This window comes from Phialemonium atrogriseum (assembly GCF_030411735.1).
Source record: "Phialemonium atrogriseum strain 8032-3 unplaced genomic scaffold QBC33scaffold_12, whole genome shotgun sequence".
NCBI classification, from domain to species: Eukaryota; Fungi; Ascomycota; class Sordariomycetes; order Cephalothecales; family Cephalothecaceae; genus Phialemonium; species Phialemonium atrogriseum.
In genome coordinates this window covers 271,233-295,209 of record NW_026848149.1, presented here as the reverse complement: position 1 = coordinate 295,209, position 23,977 = coordinate 271,233, and the positions used below count along the sequence as shown (strand labels likewise).

At 55.4% G+C, this 23,977-nt stretch overlaps 10 protein-coding genes across 10 annotated transcripts; 7 read left to right on the top strand and 3 right to left on the bottom strand.

Annotated features, from left to right (window-relative positions):
• Positions 1 to 90: 90 nt before the first annotated feature.
• On the bottom strand, positions 91 to 402 carry QBC33DRAFT_558855 (uncharacterized protein; the record flags this gene model as incomplete). Its single annotated transcript, XM_060429917.1, has 1 exon — positions 91 to 402. The coding sequence occupies one exon, from the start codon at positions 400 to 402 to the stop codon at positions 91 to 93; it is 312 nt and encodes a 103-aa protein (XP_060283585.1).
• Positions 403 to 2,499: 2,097 nt separating this feature from the next.
• Positions 2,500 to 4,212, top strand: QBC33DRAFT_538125 (S-adenosyl-L-methionine-dependent methyltransferase). The gene is made up of 9 exons (XM_060427855.1): positions 2,500 to 2,627; positions 2,693 to 2,829; positions 2,881 to 2,922; positions 2,970 to 3,036; positions 3,091 to 3,118; positions 3,169 to 3,181; positions 3,230 to 3,319; positions 3,387 to 3,729; positions 3,798 to 4,212. The coding sequence occupies exons 1-9, from the start codon at positions 2,529 to 2,531 to the stop codon at positions 4,032 to 4,034; spliced, it is 1,056 nt and encodes a 351-aa protein (XP_060283584.1). The 5' UTR covers positions 2,500 to 2,528; the 3' UTR covers positions 4,035 to 4,212.
• A 202-nt stretch (positions 4,213 to 4,414) lies between these two features.
• QBC33DRAFT_538122 (uncharacterized protein) lies at positions 4,415 to 5,315 on the top strand. The gene is made up of 2 exons (XM_060427854.1): positions 4,415 to 4,753; positions 4,811 to 5,315. The coding sequence occupies exons 1-2, from the start codon at positions 4,449 to 4,451 to the stop codon at positions 5,142 to 5,144; spliced, it is 639 nt and encodes a 212-aa protein (XP_060283583.1). The 5' UTR covers positions 4,415 to 4,448; the 3' UTR covers positions 5,145 to 5,315.
• A 344-nt stretch (positions 5,316 to 5,659) lies between these two features.
• QBC33DRAFT_538119 (uncharacterized protein) lies at positions 5,660 to 6,911 on the top strand. Its single transcript, XM_060427853.1, has 3 exons — positions 5,660 to 5,999; positions 6,070 to 6,206; positions 6,274 to 6,911. Exons 1-3 carry the CDS (start codon positions 5,726 to 5,728, stop codon positions 6,472 to 6,474), a joined length of 612 nt encoding a protein of 203 aa, XP_060283582.1. The 5' UTR covers positions 5,660 to 5,725; the 3' UTR covers positions 6,475 to 6,911.
• Positions 6,912 to 7,453: 542 nt separating this feature from the next.
• On the top strand, positions 7,454 to 11,526 carry QBC33DRAFT_586570 (Sodium/potassium-transporting ATPase subunit alpha-2). Its single transcript, XM_060431483.1, has one exon. It carries the CDS (start codon positions 7,938 to 7,940, stop codon positions 11,292 to 11,294), a length of 3,357 nt encoding a protein of 1,118 aa, XP_060283581.1. The 5' UTR covers positions 7,454 to 7,937; the 3' UTR covers positions 11,295 to 11,526.
• On the bottom strand, positions 11,527 to 13,110 carry QBC33DRAFT_586560 (Alpha/Beta hydrolase protein; the record flags this gene model as incomplete). The annotated part of the gene is made up of 4 exons (XM_060431482.1): positions 11,527 to 12,472; positions 12,533 to 12,652; positions 12,786 to 12,891; positions 12,958 to 13,110. 4 exons carry the CDS (start codon positions 13,108 to 13,110, stop codon positions 11,919 to 11,921), a joined length of 933 nt encoding a protein of 310 aa, XP_060283580.1. The 3' UTR covers positions 11,527 to 11,918.
• Positions 13,111 to 13,681: 571 nt separating this feature from the next.
• QBC33DRAFT_558850 (uncharacterized protein) lies at positions 13,682 to 14,211 on the bottom strand (the record flags this gene model as incomplete). The annotated part of the gene is made up of 2 exons (XM_060429916.1): positions 13,682 to 13,715; positions 13,781 to 14,211. 2 exons carry the CDS (start codon positions 14,209 to 14,211, stop codon positions 13,682 to 13,684), a joined length of 465 nt encoding a protein of 154 aa, XP_060283579.1.
• A 748-nt stretch (positions 14,212 to 14,959) lies between these two features.
• On the top strand, positions 14,960 to 15,998 carry QBC33DRAFT_66747 (transcription factor gsfR2). Its single transcript, XM_060432973.1, has 2 exons — positions 14,960 to 15,245; positions 15,309 to 15,998. Exons 1-2 carry the CDS (start codon positions 15,173 to 15,175, stop codon positions 15,887 to 15,889), a joined length of 654 nt encoding a protein of 217 aa, XP_060283578.1. The 5' UTR covers positions 14,960 to 15,172; the 3' UTR covers positions 15,890 to 15,998.
• A 1,534-nt stretch (positions 15,999 to 17,532) lies between these two features.
• Positions 17,533 to 19,185, top strand: QBC33DRAFT_66741 (glycoside hydrolase family 7 protein). The gene has a single exon (XM_060432972.1). The coding sequence runs from the start codon at positions 17,653 to 17,655 to the stop codon at positions 18,934 to 18,936; it is 1,284 nt and encodes a 427-aa protein (XP_060283577.1). The 5' UTR covers positions 17,533 to 17,652; the 3' UTR covers positions 18,937 to 19,185.
• A 1,839-nt stretch (positions 19,186 to 21,024) lies between these two features.
• On the top strand, positions 21,025 to 23,158 carry QBC33DRAFT_558847 (HMGL-like-domain-containing protein; the record flags this gene model as incomplete). The annotated part of the gene is made up of 12 exons (XM_060429915.1): positions 21,025 to 21,048; positions 21,118 to 21,286; positions 21,355 to 21,370; positions 21,426 to 21,534; positions 21,599 to 21,614; positions 21,704 to 21,761; positions 21,817 to 22,103; positions 22,161 to 22,291; positions 22,346 to 22,356; positions 22,518 to 22,590; positions 22,647 to 22,909; positions 22,972 to 23,158. The coding sequence occupies 12 exons, from the start codon at positions 21,025 to 21,027 to the stop codon at positions 23,156 to 23,158; spliced, it is 1,344 nt and encodes a 447-aa protein (XP_060283576.1).
• Positions 23,159 to 23,977: the final 819 nt, after the last annotated feature.

The following is a 23,977-nucleotide window of genomic DNA, read 5'->3' as shown; positions in this document are numbered from 1 at the left end:
GACCCCTGAAATCTATCCCAAACTCCGTCAAAAAAATTCCGCACCAGTCCCATCCGATCAACGGTATATCATCCAGACAGGGCTCAACCCTCAAGCCCCAGCAACGGGGGCACCAGGCCTCCCGTAGACAGGCTCGGACACACGGGTGCGCACCTGCTGCCACCCCACCCAGGCCCCACCACCGCCGCCGTCACCGTCGCCCGGGCCAGCGGTCGGCCGCAAAGCCCCGTTCCCGGTCCCGGTCGGGCGCAGCCCCGTCGGCCAGGGGACGGCTGTCCCGGTGGGGATGGTCGTCGGCGTGGAGTCATGGTGGTGGTGGTTGTCGCGGTTCAAGATGTAGCGGCCGCTGGCTAGGGGGCCTGCGGCGGCGAGGAGGGTGAGGATGGCGGCTGTTGCTTTCATTGTGGCGGGTGGGTTGGGTTGGGCTTTGGGGCAAAAGTAAATGTGGTGGAGTGATTGATGAATGAATGTAATCCGACTTTGGGTTGCTAAGACGGGGATGATGGAGGTGGAGGAGGAGGAGAAACTCTGGAAGAGGTTTGTGGTTGGGGTAAGGGTCGGGATTTATATGATATCTTGGTTGCTGGGCTACACATATTTTCGCAGGCTTGACATGACCGAGTCTAGACCGACAAGTTTGGTCTATGTGACGGTCGATCTCGTTGGCCCTCTATAGATCCCCACTGGATAGACATGTTTTATGGATCAATAACCATCTCGGTGGTAGTTGGCATGTCTGACGTGCTTCTAGGCCCAGAAGAATCTCCACTGAGCCCCTTTTTCGGTCAATATCGAGTCAGAATCGAGGTGGAGATTTGATGATCTATAAGTGGGAACTAGCGGTATCTGTTTGTTTGAAACGAAACTAGAGTGATGTGAGGGTGTGAGCACAATGAGGTGAAAAGAGGTTGTTGAGCCGCGCTACAAGTGCGAGTGCGAGTCAGGGGTAGGGTTCCACAGGATGCGCAATCCTCCACGTACTTCTCTGAAGGAGAGATCCAACGCCGTATGCATATCTCGTAGTAGAGGGATTTTTTTCTCGACATGTGTGGGGCGATGTCACAATTTGGAACCTGGTCAACTCCCACGTCATTGCCAGCACTAGATCTACCAGGCGTTAGGGCGGTATTCTTCAACAACGATAAGATTAAGAACTATTCGCTCCTACCTATGTAGTAGGCGTTAAAGCTTGGCCGCCTGATACGGGAAAGAGATAATAATCCTTTGCTCCAATAAACGTTTCAAATTCCCAATACGATATTGATTACTGCGCCTCTCTTCAAACCAAAGATATAATCGTGCTCTGCATTGAGTTCCTATAACGCAGTTCTGAAGGTTTTATAGAGTTTTAAGTAGTCTACCTTGTATCTGTGTATTCTAACATTCTCCCGTCAAAAACCGGAACAAATCGGTTCTACAATAACTGGCATCAATAGCACGACGCTTTGGCCAAGGTTGTTGGAACTTTCTCCTACCTGCTTTGGATCCTCTGGCCTATTAACACGACAAGGAGCAAACGTAACCTCGAGTATTCTTCAGAGTTATGGCATGTCGCTACTTACTAGATCTAAATATCGACGTTTCAATTCGGCATCGTGTTCGAAAGTAAAACAACCCTGGGCTTATGGCATGTGAATTACAGCTTCACGAGTGGCTCTATGGGAGCGGAGCAACTAGTAACTCGAAGATTGGACTAGAAGCTAGAACTAGGTAGAACACCTTATCCCGCAGTATTACGCTTGAGGAAATAAGGAATTCAGGTCAAAGATTGGCCATTGGAAGAAGAAAATAGTCGCGGAGACACTAATATATATTCGCCTGCCTTAGCCAGTTGAAGAACACAACTGGGGACCTTTGCATGAAACACCGTTTCATAAACTCTTAGGTGGTTATGCACCTGCATCTCCGGACCATGGGGCCATTTCAGCGGCAATATAATCTATACCCGTAGTCCAGAGGCTACCTGAAGTCCCTGCCATCCTGCCAACATATACTATATGTAAGGGGATATCCTGAGGTTCGAGCGGGGAGTTCTTCTGACGACTACCAACCTTCACATCCTCTGGTTGGGCAATCGCATTTTCGAGCGAGAGTCATGGGGCTTCAGGCTTCCTGCAACTTTTTCGGCATTGGAGTGCCAAGCAAGAAGGGGCCAGGTCCCAAGAGGGGTCAGTGAGAAATGCAAGATGGTTGGACAAAACGGTCGTCCTCCTCGCATCTCTTGTAACAGTCACGCTCCAAACCGGCATCGCGCTGTACAGACCCGTACTTTTGCGCTGCAATACCGGCACTAGTTCTGCAAGGCAATGGAGTCGTAGTGAGCCGTCAGCCTGTGATAGCTGCATCCCCTAAACGGTAGGCTTGCATCCGCTTGGACACTGCATGCGGTTATGCCGCTTCGGGGCCTGATCCGCGGATCTGGCATGCTGGTGGCCGGACGCTGCCCGCCCATAAATAGGTACTCGTCGGGGCGAACCGCTTCCCGCCCCTAGCTTGCCTCCTCATCATTGCTTTAAAAATTAGCTACAATGTCGCACAACGAAGCCGCTTCGAAACCCGGGGAACGAGTCCCTCCCAAGGACAAGGCGACTACTGGCATTCTTCCGCCGCATCATTGGGCTGAACAGGTAAACACTTGACCCCGTCTGAAGCACTTATTTAGGCACCTAGTTTAGTCATTGATATCTACTAGGAGGACGATGACGACAACGACTCGGCACTTGGCGACGACAAAGCTAGCTCAACCGCCTCTCTCACCTCTTCCATCATCCAGTACAGGACCATTCACGGCCGCACATTCCATAGCGGGAGAGGCAACGCACAGTACCGGTATTTGAGGTCCTCTTCTGCTTCTTACTCGCCTCGCTTAACACTCGCAAGGGCATCTAACGACGACCAACAAAATGAGTCGCAGGACATCAAGTGAGACAGCCCTGGTTAACCGCCAAGAGAGTCGCTGATATCTGTAGTCACCATGCAATGACCCTCGCGCTCGGGGGCAAGCTCTACCTAGCCCCTCTGAAGAAGGATATCAAGGTACTCTCATCTCTTCCAGCCGAGCCACAATGGGTTGCTAATCACTGATATTAGACTGCGCTCGACGTAGGGACCGGCACAGGTTCGAGAAGCACTGATAAAGCCGAATTTTATAGAGTTAACCTTGCATAGGGATCTGGGCTATGTACGAACCATTCTGGCACTGAGCAGGCAACCACTTACACATCACCAGTGACTTTGCAGATGAATTCACCCAGGCTGAGGTCATCGGCACCGACATCTCACCGATTCAGTCCCCCTGGGTCCCTCCAAACGTGAAATTGTAAGCCCCATATCTCCATTTCCCCAAAGCGCCATCAGCACTCAAAACCCACTTCTCTCCTCCCCAGTGAAATCGAAGACTGCACCCAGAGCTGGACCTTCCCACCCAACCACTTCGACTACGTCCACATGCGCTGGCTCCTGGGCAGCATCGACGACTGGAACGCCCTCTTCAGGAGCGCCTCCGCCTGCCTCCGCCCCGGCGCCTGGCTCGAGAGCTTCGAGATGTCGGCCCTGATGGAGAGCGACGACGGCTCCGTCACCGACCGGACGGCCATGGGCCAGTGGGGCAAGTTCTTTGTCGAGGGCGGGCGCAAGTGCGGGCGGTCGTTCACCGTCATCCAGGACGGGCTGCAGCGGAGGGCTATGGAGGCTGCTGGGTTTGTGGATATACAGGAGCATGATATGAAGGTAGGCCGGTTTCTTTTTTTGTGGGTGCGTGATATGTTACGGGTAAGGCAGGGTTAACAGTGCTGCAGATGCCGATTGGGAGCTGGCCCAAGGACGAGAAGAGGAAGGAGATGGGTCAGTATGCACAGCTTGTGCTGGAGCAGGATTCGGAGGGCTATGTGCTGTTTATGGCAAATACGCTGGGCTGGAGTAGGGAGGAGATCTTGGTTTATATCGCAAACCTCAGGCGCGAAGTGCGCTCGAGCAAGTATCATGGGTATTACAGACAGAAGGTCGTCTGGGGTAGGAAGCCCGAGTCGCCCTGAGCGTGGGTGCTCATGAGTATCCTCAAAGGATCGTAAGAGTTCAGCAGTGTAGTAATGGGACTGATGGGAAGATGAGAGGGTGATAGGGAAGCTATACATACTATAGTTGAACTAGAACCAACCCTCTTACCTTCTGCAAATAGATTCATCCAATTTTTGGCTATGTTATCAATACACGACTTCTCCTAAAGCCTCCACAAACCAGACCGGTACTTCGACTGATTCCACTCACACTGACATGACATGTTGGCCCTTGTGTGACTGTGCCCATCTTCCCACGCCAGAGGAGAGAAGGGATTAGTCATCACATTTCACAGCACCTATATACTTGAATAAAAGGCCTGCCGAACCCCACATTCTGCCAGTTCCTACATGCGTAGCTTCCATCCCCGTGTCTCACTTGGGAGCCAAGTTATGGAAACTATCGCCGACGAAGGAAATACCCCTGAGCAAGATGCACCAGCACCTGTACGGATATTAGTCCAGACCAGGACGCACCTCGTGCCGGGTGACAAATATCACGAAAGATGCAGGTTAATGAGAAACCTCATCTGCCAGCAACAATGGAACCGTGATTTCGACCCTCAACAAGACCGCTGGTACGATTACCGCGCCAACTTCGGATACGACAACTCGCGGTGCTACTTTCTCGTAGATCATGGCAAATCTTCAACGGAGGATGTACTTGTCTTACGGTACAAGTGGGATGGGCAATCTTTGTGAGAAAATGGCCCAGCTATTGTTGCCGATTTCTGAGCGCTAACGTCAACAAACAGCATATCTCTTAAACGAGCCTTGACCCCAGTCATACAGGCGAGGCTCAGGACATATCCATTCGCAGGGCGGCCACCAACTCAGCTTGTCCCAGGCAAGGCACCTGTGCAAATGGATGCCGCCATCCAACGTCAAATGATCCGAACGAGACTGCGGACCAACATGGAAATCCCCGAACGGGACTTCGTTCTCTTGCGAGAGTATCCCGAGGATGCGGAGTGGCTCAGAGACACCGTGGGCCCGCTGCTTTGGTCAAAACTCGAGTCCCTCTCAAAGCAGCAAGAGAATCGAGAGCAGACATGCCAAGACTGTAAAAACAAGTCGGAAGGCTGTTGATGATTGTGGAAATGTAATATTAATAATTTCAGACAGACTGGATAGCGAGATCCTTCTAGCACCGGGAATGCCTAAGCAAAGCATCGCCATGTCGTTCCAGTACGGCTGCTGACATGAAACATTAGAAAGATCTTAGATCTAATTATTTGGATACGAGAATGAGAATAAGCCGGCCAGCCGGACAACGGTCTTGCTGAGTCGTTGCGCATCACAACAAGAAGGAATTTATCAAACAGATTTCTCGTGTGACAACGTAAGGATGTGGAATCATATCACATTAAGCAAGAAAAAAAGAAGAAAATATCTGGTTCAGATCAAAGGGAAGAAACGAAACGAAAAAAAAAAAAAAAAAGAAATGATCGAACACGGGATTGAACCGGGGACCTTCGCCGTGTTAAGGCGACGTCATGACCAACTAGACCATTCGACCCATTTGATACTAGACGCAGTAGTTAATTTTACTTATCTCGCTTAGTGGCGCCTCCAAGCCACAGCGGCGAAAAGGGGCTGCGTGACAACCGTTTGCCGTGCGAGCATTTTGATGACTACCTTTCTGCGTACCAACCACGAAAACGACAATTATGGCCAAACTGGAGAAGCAGACCGAGGAGGAGGGCTGGCGAGAGCTAGCTCGTCTGCTTCCAGTTCCCGTGCAAGAAAGCCTCCAGCGTAGGCCAAGACATAATCTCGACCAGGAAGAGCTTCCACGATCCTCCTCATCCTCCTCCAATAACGCCAGTTCCATGCTTCGAGACTCCCCAGAGCCATCTGACGAGGACGAGGATATCTTGCCTTGCAAAACCTGCGTTGGCAGAATTGGTCGCGATGTAAACCATCGCTGCATTATGAAGAGCGGTATGTGTGACAGACCAACAAGGGGGAAAAAAGCACAGCGCGATTTCCAGCCGACTCATTTGTTTTCTAGGTAGGAATGCAAGACGATGCATGGCCTGCGCCAAGGGCAATCATACCTGCCCTGCACTCCCAGAGGGTGCGCGAACTGCTGTTAAGACCATGATGAGTGCAGCGATTAAGCTCCGCGCCAAAGCTATCACGGACAAAGTACGGGCAAGCCCCACTGGTAGTGCAAAAGTGGTCAGTGCGTGATTTTGACTAATCCTTTATCTAGGAGTTCAAGAAACTCTACTCAAAAACTCGAAAGGCAATTCGAGATGCAGAGGCTAAGGGGGAGGAGGATGGGGATGTGGGCTATCCTAATATTGATCGTATGAGCCAGGAGGAATTGCTCAGGGCGTTGCTGCGAGAGACTCTGCGCAAAAATCGGGAGGCAGAAAATGGCACCAAGAAGGGTGGCAAGGTAATCAAGTAAAACTTAGCAGCACCTTCTAACAAATTGGTAGAATGGCCTGGGCGGTTGGTGACGTCGGCAGGAACGAGGACTAATCGAAACACGAATTATGTTCACACCGAGGGACTCGATAGAAGAATGGGAGAGGCCTCCCGCCACCGAATGCCGCCGGCATGCGTACACATACCCTCTCATAGCCAACGTGAGGCATTTTTGTTTGGTCCGAAACTGGTTGTCGTGAGCCTTCACTGTAAGCCGGGACCAGTCGGATTAAAATTGGAGCCAAGTGCTCTTCACCGACTCAAGCCGCCGCTGCCAGCTCTTGTTTGTCCGGGGGTTGTTGTCGATCGGTCGACGGAATGAATCCTAATGGCTGGCTATCCCGCCGGATTGCCCGTTTCGGCGATGCGTCGTCCCAAAAATCTCAAAGGACGCAGCAAGCCCATGTGCTCGAATACGTTTGTGTAGATTGATTTGGGGGGGGGGGGGGGGGGGGAAGGGCCCCCGGCCCTGGCCAAATGACACAAACCGTGTTTAAAAATGCGGTGCAACCTTAATAAAAAACGTAAAAACCCGGGGGTACCGGCCCCCCCCATGCCCCCCCCCCCCCCCCCCCCCCCCCCCCCCCCCCCCCCCCCCCCCCCCCCCCCCCCCCCCCGGTCAGCCGGCCCTGTCCAAATGACTCTCACCGTGTGTAACTATGCGGTGCATCCTGAATGAAACACGTAATTACCCTGGCGTACCTGGCAAGCCCATGGGATGGCATCTGCACTCGCCATTTGTTGGCCGTGGATGCATCCGGCGACCGACGCATCTAGACGACGACATTTCAGGATATGAGCCGGATGGCCTCTTTGGACCATGTCGTCAGAGCGGAGCAATGAGGCCGCCTACAAGAAAACCCTCAATTCCAAAGTCGGGGGTTTGCTATTCTCGTGTTAGTACGTGCGCGAATATCACCATGCCAGGTTTTTCTTTCGACTAGGAGCTGCCCGGTGACTTTTGAATTTAGGTTTTAACGTAAATCTTCTTCAAGCCCGGCATCTCGTAATATATGAGCGATTTTTGTGCCACTCCCTTGGGGAATTCCGCTGTGGTATGAGCGGTATGAGAATACTTGGGAGGTGAGCATTTTTGTGCAGGCTTGTGATCGTCCATGGCTACCATGCATTTGGGAGGAGTTCGCGATCTTGGGAGGGTTCGGCAATGCAGTCAACCCAACAACACCATGTCCATGATTATGGCGCATGCATCGCCTAATTACTCAGTGTCGCTAGCAAAGTGCATTAGACGAATCCAGGGCATGGCCTCCAGGAACGAGGCCATGCTATTTACACTTCAATTACCTCACCTTGACCTGACAGTGGTTCTTCATATATAATAGGGGCTCAACTCGCCTGCAATAAACGACTCTTTACCCTCTGCTTACCACCAAAGCTTACATTCCACCAATCGTCCCCAATCCAAACATCGTGTAATTAGCAATGGCTGAGGAAAGTTCCCTGGGAGAACCGTCAGACAAGGAGGGGGATCGCGACCCCCGCGACCCCCGCGACCTCCGCATCACCTTCTTTGACGACATTCGAGATGGCCGCCAGGCTCGCGATACGGCCACTGGCCAGACCCGGGGCCCTGAATCTCGCTCTCGTTCGCACAAGCGATCCATGAGCCGCGACTCCGCATCGAGCTCCAGAAGCCGTCGTGCAACGTCGCAATATCCAGCGATTCCCATCGAGTACCGGACCCTCTCCATCCAGGCAAGCCAGAGCCGCAACGTCGAGGCCAACACCTCGGCCGACACTAAAAAGGTCAAGAAGGATGACGAGGACTACTTTGCAAACCTGACTTTCCACGAGCTCGATGTCACCCAGATTTGCCAGCAGCTGAATGTCGCGCGCGACCAGGGGTTGTCGGAAGAGGCAGCGGCCAGGCGCCTTCAGCGCGACGGCAGAAACACCCTCCCGAAGACCAAAACCAACTACTGGAAAAAAATTATCAGCTACGTTTTCGGCGGCTTCTGTTCTGTTCTCTGGGTCGGAGTCATCATCTTCTTCATCTGCTGGAAACCCCTGAGCAAACCCCCGTCTCCCACGAACCTTGCCCTTGCCATCTTGGTCCTCATCGTCATCCTCTTGCAGGCCGGGTTCTCGGCCTTTCAGGACTGGTCGACGCAGCGGACGATGAAGTCCATCACCGACCTTCTCCCCTCCGAGACGCTGGTGCTCCGGGACGGCTTGCTGCGGAAACTCCCGGCCACGGAGCTCGTCAGCGGCGATATCGTGCATCTCCAGATAGGCAACAAGGTCCCTGCAGATCTGCGCCTCCTGAGCCACTCGGGCGACATTCGTTTTGACCGCGCCGTTCTCACCGGCGAGTCGGACGAGGTCGAAGGCACCGTCGACACCACGGACCCCAACATCCTCGAGAGCCGCAATATCGCGCTGATGGGCACCCTCGTGGTAAACGGCAGCGGCACCGGGGTGGTGATCCTGACGGGCTCGCGGTCGGTCATGGGTCGCATCGCCCATGCCACTGCCACCGCCGAGACCCGCTCGACGCTGATCCAGCAGGAGATCTGGCGGTTCGTCCGGATCATCATCTGCCTCACCGTCGTTATGGCGCTGGTCATTTTCATCGCCTGGGTCGCCTGGCTGAGGCGGGATCACCCCAGATACATGAACGTGGTGGCGATGCTCAACAACGTCCTGGGTTGCGTGATAGCGTTCATCCCCGAGGGCATGCCTGTTGCCGTGGCCCTGACTCTGCTGATGGTTGCTCGCCGCATGAAGGCCGCCGACGTCCTGCCCAAGGGCCTAACGACGGTCGAGACCCTGGGCTGCGTCAACGTCATCTGCTCCGACAAGACCGGCACGTTGACAATGAACCAGATGTGCGTCAGCTCGGTTGCATTCCTCGACCAGCCCCTGACCCCCGAAGACTTCCATCACAAGCTGGAAGTCGAAGAGCCGGAACAGGGCATCCTCACGCTCCGCAAAGCTGCCCTCCTCTGCAACGACGCGTCCTTCGACCCCACTTCGCTCTCCCTCCCAGCCAGCGACCGGCCCGTGCAGGGCAACGCCACCGACGCCGCCGTCCTCCGATTCGTGGCCAGCGGCAAGGACGGCGACAGCCTGCGGGCCTCCTTCCCGCGCGCGTTTGAGATCCCCTTCAACTCGAAGAACAAGTGGATGCTCACCATGCACCGCGCGTCCGACGCCGAAGACCCATCGGGTTCGGGCTCGGGGTCGGGCCGGTACCAAGTCTTCGTCAAGGGCGCCCCGGACGTCCTCCTCCCGGCGTGCACCCGCTTCTGGTCCGGCCGATCGAACTCGACGCAGCCCCTAGACGACGCCGCGCGAGCCTCCCTCAAGGCCTACCAGGACGTCCTGTCGCGGCGGGCGGAGCGGGTGATTGTGCTCTGCGAGAAGACGGCGCGCCCGATCGGCCGCCCGGGGACCAACGCGTTCAGCGACGAGGTCACCGCGTCGGCCGGGCGCGACCTGACGGTCGTCGGGATCGTCGGGCTCGTCGACCCGGCCCGGCCCGAGGCGCGGTCCACCGTCGAGCAGTGCCGCCGCGCCGGCGCCAGGTTCTTCATGGTCACGGGGGACTACGGCCTCACGGCGGCGGCGGTCGCGCGCGGGGTCGGCATCTTCACGGGTGAGGGCGAGCCGGATAGGCTCGGGACCATGCGTCATCACCATGACGACGACGACGATATCGATCATGACGATTACGGCCACCGCGGGGCTGATGAGCCGAGACATGGCAGCCTGTTGCTCGAGGGCCCGGAGTTGGCGCGCCTGGTGGAGGCGGACTGGGACGCGGTCTGCGAGTACGAGGAGATTGTGTTCGCGCGGACGACGCCGGAGCAGAAGCTTCGCGTGGTCGAGGAGCTGCGCCAACGCGGGGGCGTCGTGGCGGTGACCGGGGACGGAGTCAACGATGCGCCGGCCCTCCGCGCGGCAGACGTGGGCATCGCCGTAGCTGCTGGCAGCGACGTTGCCGTCGAGGCCGCGGATCTGGTGCTGCTCGGCGGGATCGGGTCCATCGTCGACGCGATCCGGCTCGGCAGGCTCGTCTTCCAGAACCTGCAAAAGGTCATCGCCTATCTGCTGCCCGCCGGCAGCTGGTCCGAGATCTGGCCCGTGCTGGTCAACGTCTTTCTCGGCGTGCCGCTACCCCTCAGCTCGTTCCTCATGATCATCATCTGCGTCTTCACCGACCTGTTCCTGTCCTTGTCGCTCATCATGGAGCGCGAGGAGTTTGACCTGCTGTCGCTGCCGCCGCGCAACCACAAGCGGGATCACCTCATCAACGTGCGCATCTACATCCAGTCGTACCTCTTCATGGGCTGCATGGAGACGTGCATCGCCCACTCCATGTTCTTCCTGTACATGTTGAAGTACGCCCGCATGCCGGCCAGCCAGCTATTCTTCCTCTTCGAGGGCTACTCGGCCGGCTTCCACGGGTACACCGAGGACCAGCTGAGGGCCTTCAACGAGACGGGGCAGTGCGTCTACTTCGTGACGCTCGTCATCCTGCAGTGGGGCAACATCCTCGCCGTGCGCAACCGCCGGCTGAGCATCGTTCAGGCGGACCCCTTTACCAAGAAGCGCCGGAACCCCTGGCTGATGCTCAGCATGCTGATCAGCCTGTCCATCGCCGTCTTCGTCACCGAGGTCCGCGGCATCCAGGACCTCTTCGGTACGGCGCCCGTGCCGCTCGAGTTCTGGTTTATACCGATTCCGCTGGCCTTGGGCCTGCTCTGCATGGACGAGATGCGCAAGTTGCTCGTCCGGCTCTTCCCCAAGGGTCCTGTTGCCAAGATAGCTTGGTGATTGATATAAATGGAGACTGTGGTGGCGACGGTGACAGGAAGGGCTATTGACAGCGATAATAAATAGCTATCGATAGCGACGGCCATGACTATCGACACGAGACACATTGCCTTCCACCTCAGGAGGAGCCACCACCTCACAACACTCTGGAGAGACACTACTGCATGGAGCAGAACAACGAAAGCTGGTGGTGGAATTAGTTACTGTATATTCGGGCCACCGACCAACACGTACATAATTCTCAAATATAGCAAAGTAGCAAGTAAGACCACATTCTCACCCTGGTTTTCTCTGCTTGTCAGCAACTCTTTCCCGTCGAAACGGAAGGTTGGCCAGATGATCTCAGTGGGAGGTAGATTACTGCCACCACACGTATCTTCGCGTTCAACCACCCACCCTGCTGAACGTCCTATGGTATCTCCTCTCGCGTTTTCAGAGCAAACTCGGGTTCTCGGGACGTGAGATGGGTGGCCCAAGGCCTCAGAGCCAACCTCCCACACACTATGACAGCCTACGCAGCCCAAGTCCTCGCAACCGCACGCGCACCGCCCCCCTCCCCAAGCATCTTCCTCAGGTCCCCGACTACAGCTCCGGCCGCTCGTGCGCGGCAAAGGGGCCCCCCCGTCATGCACGGCCTCGAAAGACGACGGGCCCCAGAGTCCGGCCGTAGCACCGCGGCCAGGCGAGCAGGTCTTGCTGGAAGTACGACAGGCCCAGCCTGACGCGCGGGTTGTGCTCTCGGACCGCAGGTCGCGCGGGTGCGCGCTCTCGTAGTAGATGCGCACGCACGCTGGCGGCCGGGCCGGCCGCCAAGAACCAGTACACCGACACCCAGGTCAGGACCTCGTCGCCGGTCCACGGGTACGCGTCAGTCCAGTCGTGCAGCTTCTCGTGGATCCACGCGAGCAGCGCCACCGGCGAGTCGGCGAGCGCGTGGCTCAGGGTCGCAGGGCGCGTGCGCTTCTCTGCGCTGTGCTCGAAGAACCACTGCGTGCGGGCGAGGCCCGCGCGCTCCCGGGCGGTGCGGGGCATCCGGTTCTGGAGGTAGAGAAGCGGGTGCTTGAGCGGCGTCGGCGGGTTGGTGTGGACGTAGTTGAGGTGCGAGGCCAGGCAGTGCTCCGGGAAGAGGATCCCAATGAAGCACGTGACGGAGAAGCCCCAGTCGCCTCCCTGGGTGACTACACGCCAGGGTGTCAGCCGGTTCGTCACGAGGGGCGTGCTGGGGGAGCTATTCTCACCGTATTTGTCGTAGCCCAGCTTGAGCATCAGCTTGTGCATGCACTCGGCATACTGCGGAATCCCAAAGCCCGGCTTGGAAGGCCCCTGCGAGAACCCGAAGTTCGGGAGCGAGGGTGCCACTACATCAAACACAGGCCCGTTTTCCGGGGCAGTAAGCAGCGGAAGAATCTTTTAGCATTCGATGAAGCTGCCAGGCCCTGGGCTATGTTGTGAGCGTGACTGAAAAGGCAGATAACAATCAGATGTGCCTACACCCGTGACAGAACAGCATCGAGATGCTCCCCGGTCGGCCGCTCTTCTTGTGGGCAAAGTGTATTTGGAGCTTGCCAAACCCATCAATGGCAATGTTAGTGGTGAACTATGGCATCTTGTTTAGGTTTGCCTCCTGGGCTCGCCAGTCAAAGCCCTCCTTCCAGTGCTTGACAAGTCGCTTGATGTCTGACACCGGTGCGCCGTAGTCCCAATTGTCGGACATGGGCGTATCGTCCGTAAACTCGGCGAGACTGAGCTTCTTCTCCAGGGATTCCAACTTCGACCCCGCGACATTGATTTGGAAGGGCTTGACCGACAACTCCATGGTGTGGTTTTGTGCTGGGATGGATGTTCAGTCTAGGATGATGATAGCTTGGCGGGAGACTTGTTGTGGAACTTGTCTGGATGTGTGGGAAGGAGGGGATTGCCTTGTTGGGACAATGTGCGAGTTAAATCATCGCCGCAAAGCACCTCATACAGATTTGTCACCACCAACGTCATCTTGGTCGCCGTCGCTGTAAATTGTTGGCAGCCTTGGGACCACCTAGCGAACTCATAGACATCAGGCGCGCGCAGCAAAACCGCAATTGATGCACTTCCGCTTTGCCCATCCACCTTCACCCCAGTGCAGATGGTATCACCAAGCGCCTCCTTCAGCGCGGCCGCCGGTGAGAGACCCACCCGGGCCAGTTTGTGAGTACAATGGTGTCGGCATCGACGCCAAGGGTTCACGGTCCAGCATTGATGGCCGCGTCATGGTCGACGCATAACCCTCTTTTCGCATCAATGCTGAGGGGCTGCGGATTGTCAATCGCCTTCGCTGTCGCTGTGACTTCCGATTGCAGTTGCTGGCAGCCCATCATCTTCGATGAACCAGCTGTCAATACATTTCCTAATCAATCCCTGGGCTGTCGGAGGGGCAAGGAGGAGCTGCTCATCCGTCAGCGACGTGAGGAAGGCACGCAGACCTGCCACGCAGACCTGCCACGACATACGGCGTAGGGCGTTTCCAGCCTGCGTAAGTGTTTCTCTCGAAAAGCTCGTGATACATTCGGGCCTTGGGGTCCAGGAGGTTGGGCATGAAGAACCCTGGGCGGACGATGGTCCACTGCTCGAAGCCAGCCCGCTGCACCAGCCCGTCGATGATATTCTTGCAGAAAAGGCCCTTGCAACGAGGGCGATCCGCCGGCAACAGTGTTCGCCTCTCTGGTGCGTCGGCGATTACAACGCTGGTGTAGACGACGTGTTTGACGCCCGCGGGCTCGTCGTCCAAGTCTCTATAGTTGGAGACGAGAGTGAGAAACAGCATGTCGCAGCCGCCGACGCCGGCCGTCAGTGCAGCCTCGTCATCCCAGTCGCCGACGTTCAGTGCAACCCCGAAGTTGGTGAGCGCTTGGGCCGGGCGAGAATCGGGATTCCGCACCATGTGCCAGCCGAGCTGGTGGGAGCTGGCGGCACAGAGCTGACCCCTGAGTGCCGGTGGCAGTTACGACGAAGACGGTTGGGGTTTTGGATGGCATGATGCTATGATAGTCAGGTTGAGCGGATAAGGGTGGACATTGTTGGCTACCTATGTATAATTATCGCTGTGTTGCAGTGTCGACTCACATTGTGAAATGGTAGCTAAAGGATCAAACAGTGTGCGTGTTGTTTAGGCACTATGACAAGGCACCCGGCGGAGTTCCGCCGTCGCGTCATCTCGGAGGTTCCAGCCCCGCTCGCCGATGGACGGGGCCATGCTTCGGAGCAGAATAGCGGCCGGGCACCGTTTACTAGGCCAACCATCGGTCTGTCAATCTCATTCTCCCATCTAGCACCTGACTCTGGTCAGCCTCGGCAGTCGGCATATTCCATGTTGCAGTCCTTCTCGTCCATCGAGCGGGACAATCCGCCCCCACGGCGGAAGTCCTGTCTGGCCTGCACCAAGGCCCGCCGGCGCTGTGATTAGGCGAGTCCCGCATGCCAGAGATGTGCTCAGTGGAACATTAATTGCCAATATCCGCAGGGCGCGAGGTCCAAGAGGGGTCCGGGGTTGATTCCCACACCTGCGTCTGCCTCTCTATCCGCCCACATGTCTGGCGCCGAGCAGCAGATTGAGTCTCTGTCCGATCGTGTCGTAACACCTCAGGTGTCTTTTGACATGCTAGACACCATCCTGGAACCCCCCGAGGATTTTCTCAGCAATCTCTTTCCAACATTTCTGGAGTGTGCCGATGCCACACCCTCGCCGGATTCTAGTCTACCCTTGATAAATCCGGCGCGGCGGGTGACCGCTCAACAAGCTTTGGATAGTTCTCGATTTGTTACCGACTCTCAAGCAAGCAAGCAAGGCCATCGCGTCCCGACTTCAGTATGCCATCGACAAAATATCGGCAGCGCCCCGCCAGATGGTCCTCGAGAACCAGATGCCTTGGTGCCATGCCCATCTCTACGATGACGGCATGGCCCGGTCGATGCAATGTGTGCCTGTAGCCCCAAAATGCGCTCCTCCAAATCTGGAGCGGCTAGCTAACCGAAGCGCAGATGCGGTCTCGTCTGCCGCCCTACTCGCGGCCAAGAACGACGCCAATGCCCGGGTGATCCGCGATTGCAATGAGAGTCGACTTCAGGATCTGCTCTCTAGTCCCCCCCCAACTGCTCCCCTGGATGTCATTGCGCGCGAAGATGCCCTCTTTATCTACCAGATCCTCCGCCTGCTCGACACAGATGCCCGCGTCCGCCTCAGCTACGACGCCACCATGCCACAGCTTGAAGAAGCAGCCTATGCCCTCATCCCACACATCGCCTTTCACGAACCTGCCGCCCCAGGCCAGTCAAGTCACGGCCTCGATGTCCTGCCGCTGTATCGCATCTCGGCGGCGCGTGCCTTCTGGGGTTCGTGGGTCTTCCAGGAGTCGGTCCGGCGGACGCTGGCCATAATCTTGTTATTCCTGCTGACGTATCACTACATGAGGGGTCAGGTGTTGACACAGCAGTGCAGCAGTGACAGGTACGCGTGCAGCTCAGTGACCCTGTCGGCGCACCTGTGGCAAGCGGGAGACTCCGTTGACTTTGCCCTCGCTTGGAGGAACAAGAGGCATTTTGTCTTGCATTGCGAAGCATAAGTCGGATCGTTCTAGGAAGGTGCCGCGTGGGCAGACAGGCAGACTGACGAGACAGATTGGAACCCGTGACGGCGGTGATGGCGGACGCCAAGAGTGACGACATTGACGAATTTGGCAAGATTTTCTTGGCCGGACTGATGGGAATAGACGAGGCCAAGGCTGGCTGGCCCTGAGAGGTGTCATGCTGTGATCTGGTGTTCGGCTATGTCCTGTCTTCCTTAAGTATTTCGCCCGTCTTCCACTCGATACCTATCCTTTTCGGGACACGTCCCAGACCCGACAAATTTCACCACCAAAAACGTTGTATTCTTCAACAGTATGTGTGTCCAACCCTATTCCCATGTTGCTCCAGTTTTTCCTCGACAATCGGTATTGGTAGATAACCAACCCTTCCCCCGGTCCCTAAGGATTGTGCTTAACTTGTCTGAATAGTGTGAAGCAGGGTTGCCTTGTCAAGACAACATGAAAGTTGAATCATCCCTGCAAAACAGCTCATACAGATTGTCACTAGTATCTGTCAGTAGACCAAGGTCAAGGTGCAGTAGGTAATCTGAGGTGACAATCTGGTGGGTGGGTAGGCTACCCACCCAATGTCATCTTGGAGATTGCAGCGCATGTCAATCAGGCATGCTGACAAAAATACTAATAGGGAGGTTTGATCTACTATATAGGACAACGGATTCTAAGCAGATATCAATCTTGACAATTGTGACGGTGCATAGTTGTTAGATACAGCAGATCTGCTAAAATGTTGTTGTCTGTGGAAACTGGGTAGGCTAGGCGCGTGTGGGCTACAACAGGAAATGGGTGCACCCAACAACAGCGCCTCCCTAATCCATACATGCAAGGTCAAAACGCTGTAGTTTGCTTGCAGCTACTCTGTACTGCGTCAGCATTGAGTGTGTGTCTTCTGACTTCACAGTGTAAGGCTATATTGGTATGGTAGGTTTGTTGAAGCCTCTTTGTTAGTTGATGCTCATGCTACCAAAATACCCATAAAACCGCGCATGGGTTGAGGTTCTCTCACCACGTTCTTTCGTGTGAACTGAATCGAGGCTCATGGAGGACCAAATAAAGGGGACCAATGAGACGCCGATCGCATATGCAAAAGCGGGGCTTTGATATTTACAGCCATGGGGTCCAATTTGATCGGCGCGGCTTAGACGCGCAACCGAGAATCTCAGCTCGCCTGCGCGCCAAGCCAGGTAATGGCCCTTTTCCTGATTAAACAGAGCTAGATCGAGTATGATCTAGCGGGGGAATTGCGTACCTTGCATGCCGTTACAAATTCGGGAGCCCAGAATTTGGCGGCACGAAACCATAAACTCGGAGAGCCTCGACCCGTGATGGCCGTTTTTGTCGTGGCACCAAGACTTACCCCTGTTCCTCCCCAGTTCTCCCCACAGTTCTCCTCAGTCCGCCTCCCGCCATCCCGAAGGTATTGGACACATTTTACACATTCTACCTTGTTCGTGCCTTCGCCAATGTCCCATACCCACAATTTCGGCCAGTATAGCCGGTAGCCACGTCGGTTCTCTACTACGTCGTAGGCGAATTCCCCTTTAGTGCAATGCTTGGCGCAGGATCCGCAGCCACGGCCCTTGTCGGCGGTGCTACGATGCCCTCTACGAATAAGACGCAGGGCAGATTCGTATAAAGGCTCCCTCCCTTGGCCACTGGCTCTTGCGCCATCCGCGTTGTCGTGTTCACCATCCAACCGGTTCTCCAATACTATCTTTTGGCGGGTTCAACATAAACCAAACATGACTCGCAGTCTCCCCATCCTCGTCTCCCTGCTGGGCGCCGTCGCCGCCCAGAGCGTGGGCCAGGCCCCCGAGGTGCACCCCAAGCTCACGACCTGGACGTGCACCAAGGCCGACGGCTGCAAGCCCAAGACCTCGGCTCTCGTGCTCGATTCTCTGGCCCATCCTGTGCACCAGAAAGACGACCCAAGCAAAGGCTGCGGCAACTGGGGCTCCGGGCCCGACCCGACCGTGTGCCCGGACGCGGTCACCTGCCAGGAGAACTGCATCGTGGAGGGCGTTAGCGACTACTCGCAGTACGGAGTCACCACCGACGGCGGCGTCCTGACGATGAAGCTGCTTCGCGATGACGGCACGGTCGCCAGCCCGCGTATCTACCTACTGGACGAGACCGAGACCAAGTACGAGATGCTGCAGCTGACGGGGCGGGAGTTCACCTTCGACGTCGATGTGTCGAAGCTTCCCTGCGGCATGAACGGAGCTCTGTACCTGTCCGAGATGAAGGCGGACGGCGGAGCGAACGAGCTCAACACCGGGGGCGCTGCATATGGCAGTGGATATTGCGATGCCCAGTGCTACGTTACTCCCTTCATCAACGGCGTCGCCAACCTCGAGAAGGTAGGGGCATGCTGCCCAGAGATGGATATATGGGAAGCCAATAGAGCTTCAACACAGATTGCACCACACCCCTGCAACCAGACAAGCTTCTACGGGTGCAGCGGTGATGAATGCACTTGGGACGGCGTTTGCGATCAGTGGGGATGTGGATTTAACACATACGTCAATGATGTCAAAGGTTTCTACGGCCCAGGACCCGAATTCACGGTCGACACTACCAAGCCCTTCAGTGTGGTGACTCAGTTCCCGGCCGACCCGGAGACCGGCGACCTCGTGGAGATCCGCCGCATCTACGTACAGGACGGCAAGGTGATCCCCCAGGCAACCGTCAACATCACGGGACCGCCAGAAATCAACTTCATCAACCAGGACTACTGCGAGAAGACTTCGGCCACGCGGTATAACGACCTGGGCGGGACCAAGGAGATGGGCGAGGCGCTGAGCCGCGGCATGGTGCTCGCCATGAGCATCTGGTGGGACGAGGGCGGATTCATGAGCTGGCTCGATGGCGGCAACGCGGGCCCCTGCAATGCCACCGAGGGCGACCCGAAGGTCGTCCTGCAGGTCGAGAAGGACCCTACCGTCATCTTCAGCAACGTCAAGTGGGGCGAGCTCGACTCGACCTACCAGTCCAAGCCCCCGAGCTGCAAGCGCCGGAAGGCTTAAATGGCTACGACTCTCTTAACTGTCGCTAGCACAGCTTCCATTTTCTCGTTGGAATCATTCTCTGCAGCTTGCGCTGCCGACGAGCCTTCTTCTTCAAACATGTACATATGAAAAGGGGTAAAGGGGGTGGCCCGTGCGGGATGCCACGTGGTGGGAGCCGCACGAGTACTATGTATCACTTCAAAATATATGGCACAGTACACCAACTTTTCGAGTCTGCGGCTTACCAGTCCGCCACTACTATTCCCCTGCCTTGTTCGTGTCACGGCAGAGTTCAGTAGGTACTTTGCCCTGTTTCAATCCATAGCAGTCTCGAAGCGAGACACTTGGATGCTAATTAATATTCTTCGATGCCATGTATCATGTTCCCAGGGTTTAGCCGTAAGGCATATGTAAGCATGCCCATTGCGCCCCTGCCGCGCGAACCCGGGACTAGACCGGGGACTAGAGGTCTCATTCGGGCAGTGTGCGGGGCTTGTCGGGAGCCGAGGCCGAGCTGCACAGGCCAACGAGGTTTCACTGGATACTCGGATCGGCGCACGGCCCATGAAAATCGTTAATACAGCGGAGTTAGGAGTTCAATGCTGCTGATGCTTGCAACTACTCCGGTACAGGTGTATGCGTAGGTAGGTAGATGATAACCCCCATCATCCACATGTATGCTGTAAAGATGGGCCGGCTTCCTGACTTTATCCGCGATTTGTGGGAGGTGCTTCATCCTCCGTTCGTTCGGACAGTTGCAAAAGTAAAACAGCCCGTTCCATATGGCGGGAGATGTTGGCCTACCGCAGTAGGATGATGAACTCGGTTCCCGTCCCCCTGTTACCCCAGATTTTTCTTTGCTCTCTCATGGCGGGGTACAGGCAAGTATTTCTGCCCGATGAATATTCATTGCGGGTAACAGTCATTAAAACTCTAAACTTATTATTGATTGAAAGGCTACATAGTGACCTCCTATTCCTCGTGACCTCCTATTCCTCGGATTCAATGCCGTCAGATTCCATGCTGTCAGATTTATTTTGCGCCAGAGCCGCAGCAGCAACCTCCTAGGGAAGTGTTCGGGATCGGGCACCCCGCACTAGGAACGGGACGCATTATCACGTGAACCGACTTGTCGGTGATTCCGGGGAAATTCCATTCCTGCAGAATTTGGGTGGCAACATTGGATGAAATTTTGGGGTGGCAAGATTCTCTGCAAGATCTCTGCAGCCCCACTGTGACAAGAGGGTTATTAGCCGGCTATCCATACTGAGCATCCAATGCATATGTGTGAATTAGGCAGGGAAGAGACCAAGATTCCACAGACGACGTTGGCAGTGAATAGTAACACAAAATGCACCACCTATTGTACTTGATTAGTGCAGATGGTGAAGTATGCTTGTTGGTCTTTGGCATGGTTGTGTAGCTTTGAGATACTATAATGGACAAACAAACAAACAACCTCTGTCAAAGGTGGGTTTCACTCCAGCCAGGGCGGTGAGGTAAAGTGCCTGGGAAAATGAATCTCGAAGCCACGTGATCCCACCCAAACTGTGCAGATAAATGTAAAAAAAAAAACACTCAGCCGAAACCGGCGCGGGGTCTGGCTGTCAATGGAACCACCACGCCTCATCCTGGCTTCGTACAACCAACTTTGGTCAATTGACAGCTGTTCAGCCATTGGATAATTTCCCAACAGGTATTCGAGGTCATCATCAGGTTTGTCATCTCTCGTCATCTGCATTCCCTCTTCAATTGGAAGCCAAGAGTTGTGGGGCGTGGAAGGCTTCTTGGTGATCTTACTGCGGGGTCCATCTGCCGCCTCGCCTGCCCCTCCACCTCCCGCAAAAAATCTGATTGCTCCAATGACTCATGGTTGTTCAGGCACAAAAGGCCCATTCATAGTCGGGGCTTTTCCAATCTTTTCCCCCACCTTCACTTCCTCACATTAATTAACATTCCTCGAGGCAGCATTGTGCTCCTATATTTCGCCTTCACCTTTACCTTCACCTTCACTTTCACAATCACGATCCTGACGATTCTAGCGACAGCGCCAACTTCCCTTCCCTTGCCATATCCCCGGCTCTCTCGCCACCCCAATCTGCAACCATGTCTCCTTCCGCCGATACCAATGTCCGTCCCCATGATGCTGCCCCTTCTGCTTCCAATTGCTGAGTGTCTAACCGTGGTGATTACTTGCAGGGTACTAGCACCATGCCAGAATCTACTGCACCTGCGCCCCAGGAGGCTGAGCGGCATTCAAACCCATACCAGCCTGTAGGAGACTTCCTCTCCAACGTCTCTCGCTTCAAGATCATCGAGTCCACTCTTCGCGAGGGAGAGCAGTTCGCAAATGCCTTCTTCGATACGGGTAAGTTGCTGTTTGGCCGGGTGATTCAAGTTGGAGGGGCATGTGACTAACAGCTGTGCCCGCATTAGAAATGAAGATCAAGATGTGTGTACCCGGTTCTTCACATCTGTGCCTTTCGATATCTAACATACTCCGCCAGTGCTAAGGCCCTCGATGACTTTGGCGTCGACTACATTGAGTTGACTTCGCCCGCCGCATCAGAGCAATCGCGCAAGGATTGCGAGGCTATCTGCAAGCTAGGACTCAAGGTAAGGGCTTGAATCCCCCAGGTCCAATTGCGCCGTTGACTAACTCGCGCTCCCTTCCCGACAGGCCAAGATCTTGACCCGTGAGTCTACCTCAATTGAACCACGCTCTGGGCTCTCTATTCTCTAGGCCCATTATTTGACTTCGACCCTGACCTCTATAATCTCTCAGACATCCGGTGTACTATGGACGATGCTCGGATCGCGGTTGAGACTGGTGTGGATGGCTTGTGTGTTTTATCTTACCCAGATCTCGTCTGTTTCAAATACTGACTGACTCCCCAGGGACGTCGTCATCGGAACCTCGCATTTCCTTCGCGAGTTCTCGCACGGAAAGGACATGGCTTACATTACCAAGTCCGCCATTGAGGTTATCAACTTCATCAAGTCCAAGGGCCTCGAGGTCCGCTTCTCGTCCGAGGACTCCTTCCGCTCGGATCTTGTCGATCTTCTCTCTCTGTACCGGGCCGTCGACAAGATTGGCGTCAACCGTGTTGGTATTGCTGACACCGTTGGTTGTGCCACTCCTCGCCAAGTCTATGACTTGGTGCGGACCTTGAGAGGTGTTGTCTGTAAGTTTTGCCACCCCTATGATATACTCATCGGATGGGAGTTAATCTTTGGTTCAGCGTGCGATATCGAGGTTCATATGCACGATGACACAGGATGTGCCATCGCCAATGCCTATTGTGCCCTCGAGGCTGGCGCGACCCACGTCGACACCTCGGTACTTGGAATTGGAGAGCGAAACGGGATTACTGTGAGTTGCCCTATACAGCAAGCATTATTCATGACAGCGACTAATATATCATAGCCCCTTGGCGGGTAAGTTACTTCTCGGTTCTCTCGATTCACGATCCGCATATTGCTTCGTCCAGGCGCCGTCTCTCGATTCACGATCCGCATATTGCTTCGTCCGGGCGCCGTCTCTCGACCTCCCCTAAGTATCATGGACGGTTGGAAGATTCCATGCTAACAATATGAAGCCTCATGGCTCGCATGATAGTTTGCGATCGCGAATACGTCACCAAGAAGTACAAGCTCCATAAGCTGAAGGAGGTGAGTCACGGAATCCAACCCGAGATAAACCCTAGACGCCCCGCTAATTTTTGTAGATCGAGGATATGGTTGCCGAGGCGGTTGAGGTTAACACGCCGTTCAACAACCCCATCACTGGCTTCTGCGCTTTCACCCACAAGGCCGGCATCCACGCCAAGGCGATCCTCAACAACCCCAGTACCTACGAGATCATCAATCCTGCCGACTTCGGCATGACTCGCTACGTGCACTTCGCGTCCCGCCTGACGGGCTGGAATGCGGTCAAGACCCGAGTGGGCCAGCTCGGTCTCTCCATGACTGATGACCAGGTCAAGCTTGTGTAAGTTACCGTCGCCGAATCGATCCTCGCATATCGGATCACGCTGACAGATTTTTCACCAGAACGACCAAGATCAAGGCGTTGGCTGACGTCCGGCCCATCGCTATTGACGATGCCGACTCGATCATTCGAAGCTTCCACCTGACCCTGGAGGATAATCCGAGCACGGCTGAGAAGGGCACGGCTGACAATGCCCCGGCTACTGATGCCACGGCTACTGATGCCACGGTTGCTAATGGCACGGCTTAGCGGGCTTCTTGTATTCGTCGGGGGGACGTCGAGCCCCCATCTGGAAAATTGCACATTGGCACATTGGCACATTGGCGGCGTCTGGACAAAATCAATCTGGCTGAGCATTCGAGTAATATTACTTCGATCGGCCAGGAATACTTCATGATAAGGAGTTTAGGTGCTTAATAAAATGGGCAAATCTTTCGAGACGGTACACATTTATAACCTTGCTACAATCGTGTTGAGAGCTTGATGGAAACCGGCTAAGTCGCGAGCATGGCACATTACAAATGATCGGTCTCATGGCCATTCTGAGGTGTCTCGTGAATGAGCAGAACTGGTGTCCATGATCCGAGGCGAAGCCTAGGTTGGTTCGCAAATCGAAGCGAAGGTGGTGGTTGTTGGTTCATCTGCAAGACAAGGGAAGACACAACTAACAGCAGACACAAAGGCGGGATGGCGTCCAACAGCCCTACCCGGGCTAGCATATTCGCCGGCACACCGGCCGAGGAGCAGCAGTTTGGCCCCAAACCGGTCGGTCGCCCCGCGCCGAGTCAACGCTGAAGCCGTGTACGTGTCGTGTTACCCCAGCGCCGACAACCGGAGGTCGCAAACAGGGTCTCGACACGGCCAATGACATCAGGGCTGCCGGACTCGCCCATGCACGACGGGCCCATCTTGGAAATCCTCCTGCACTGCATGCTCCAGCTTCGCATTTCGACAGCGTGTGGATCGCGCACGCCTTTTCCCCGCCTCTTCTCGTATAGGTTGGCTTGATGCCGTGCGACATGCGCGACAGATGATCTTCGCGCTGCAGGATGGTCTTTGGCGTCATGA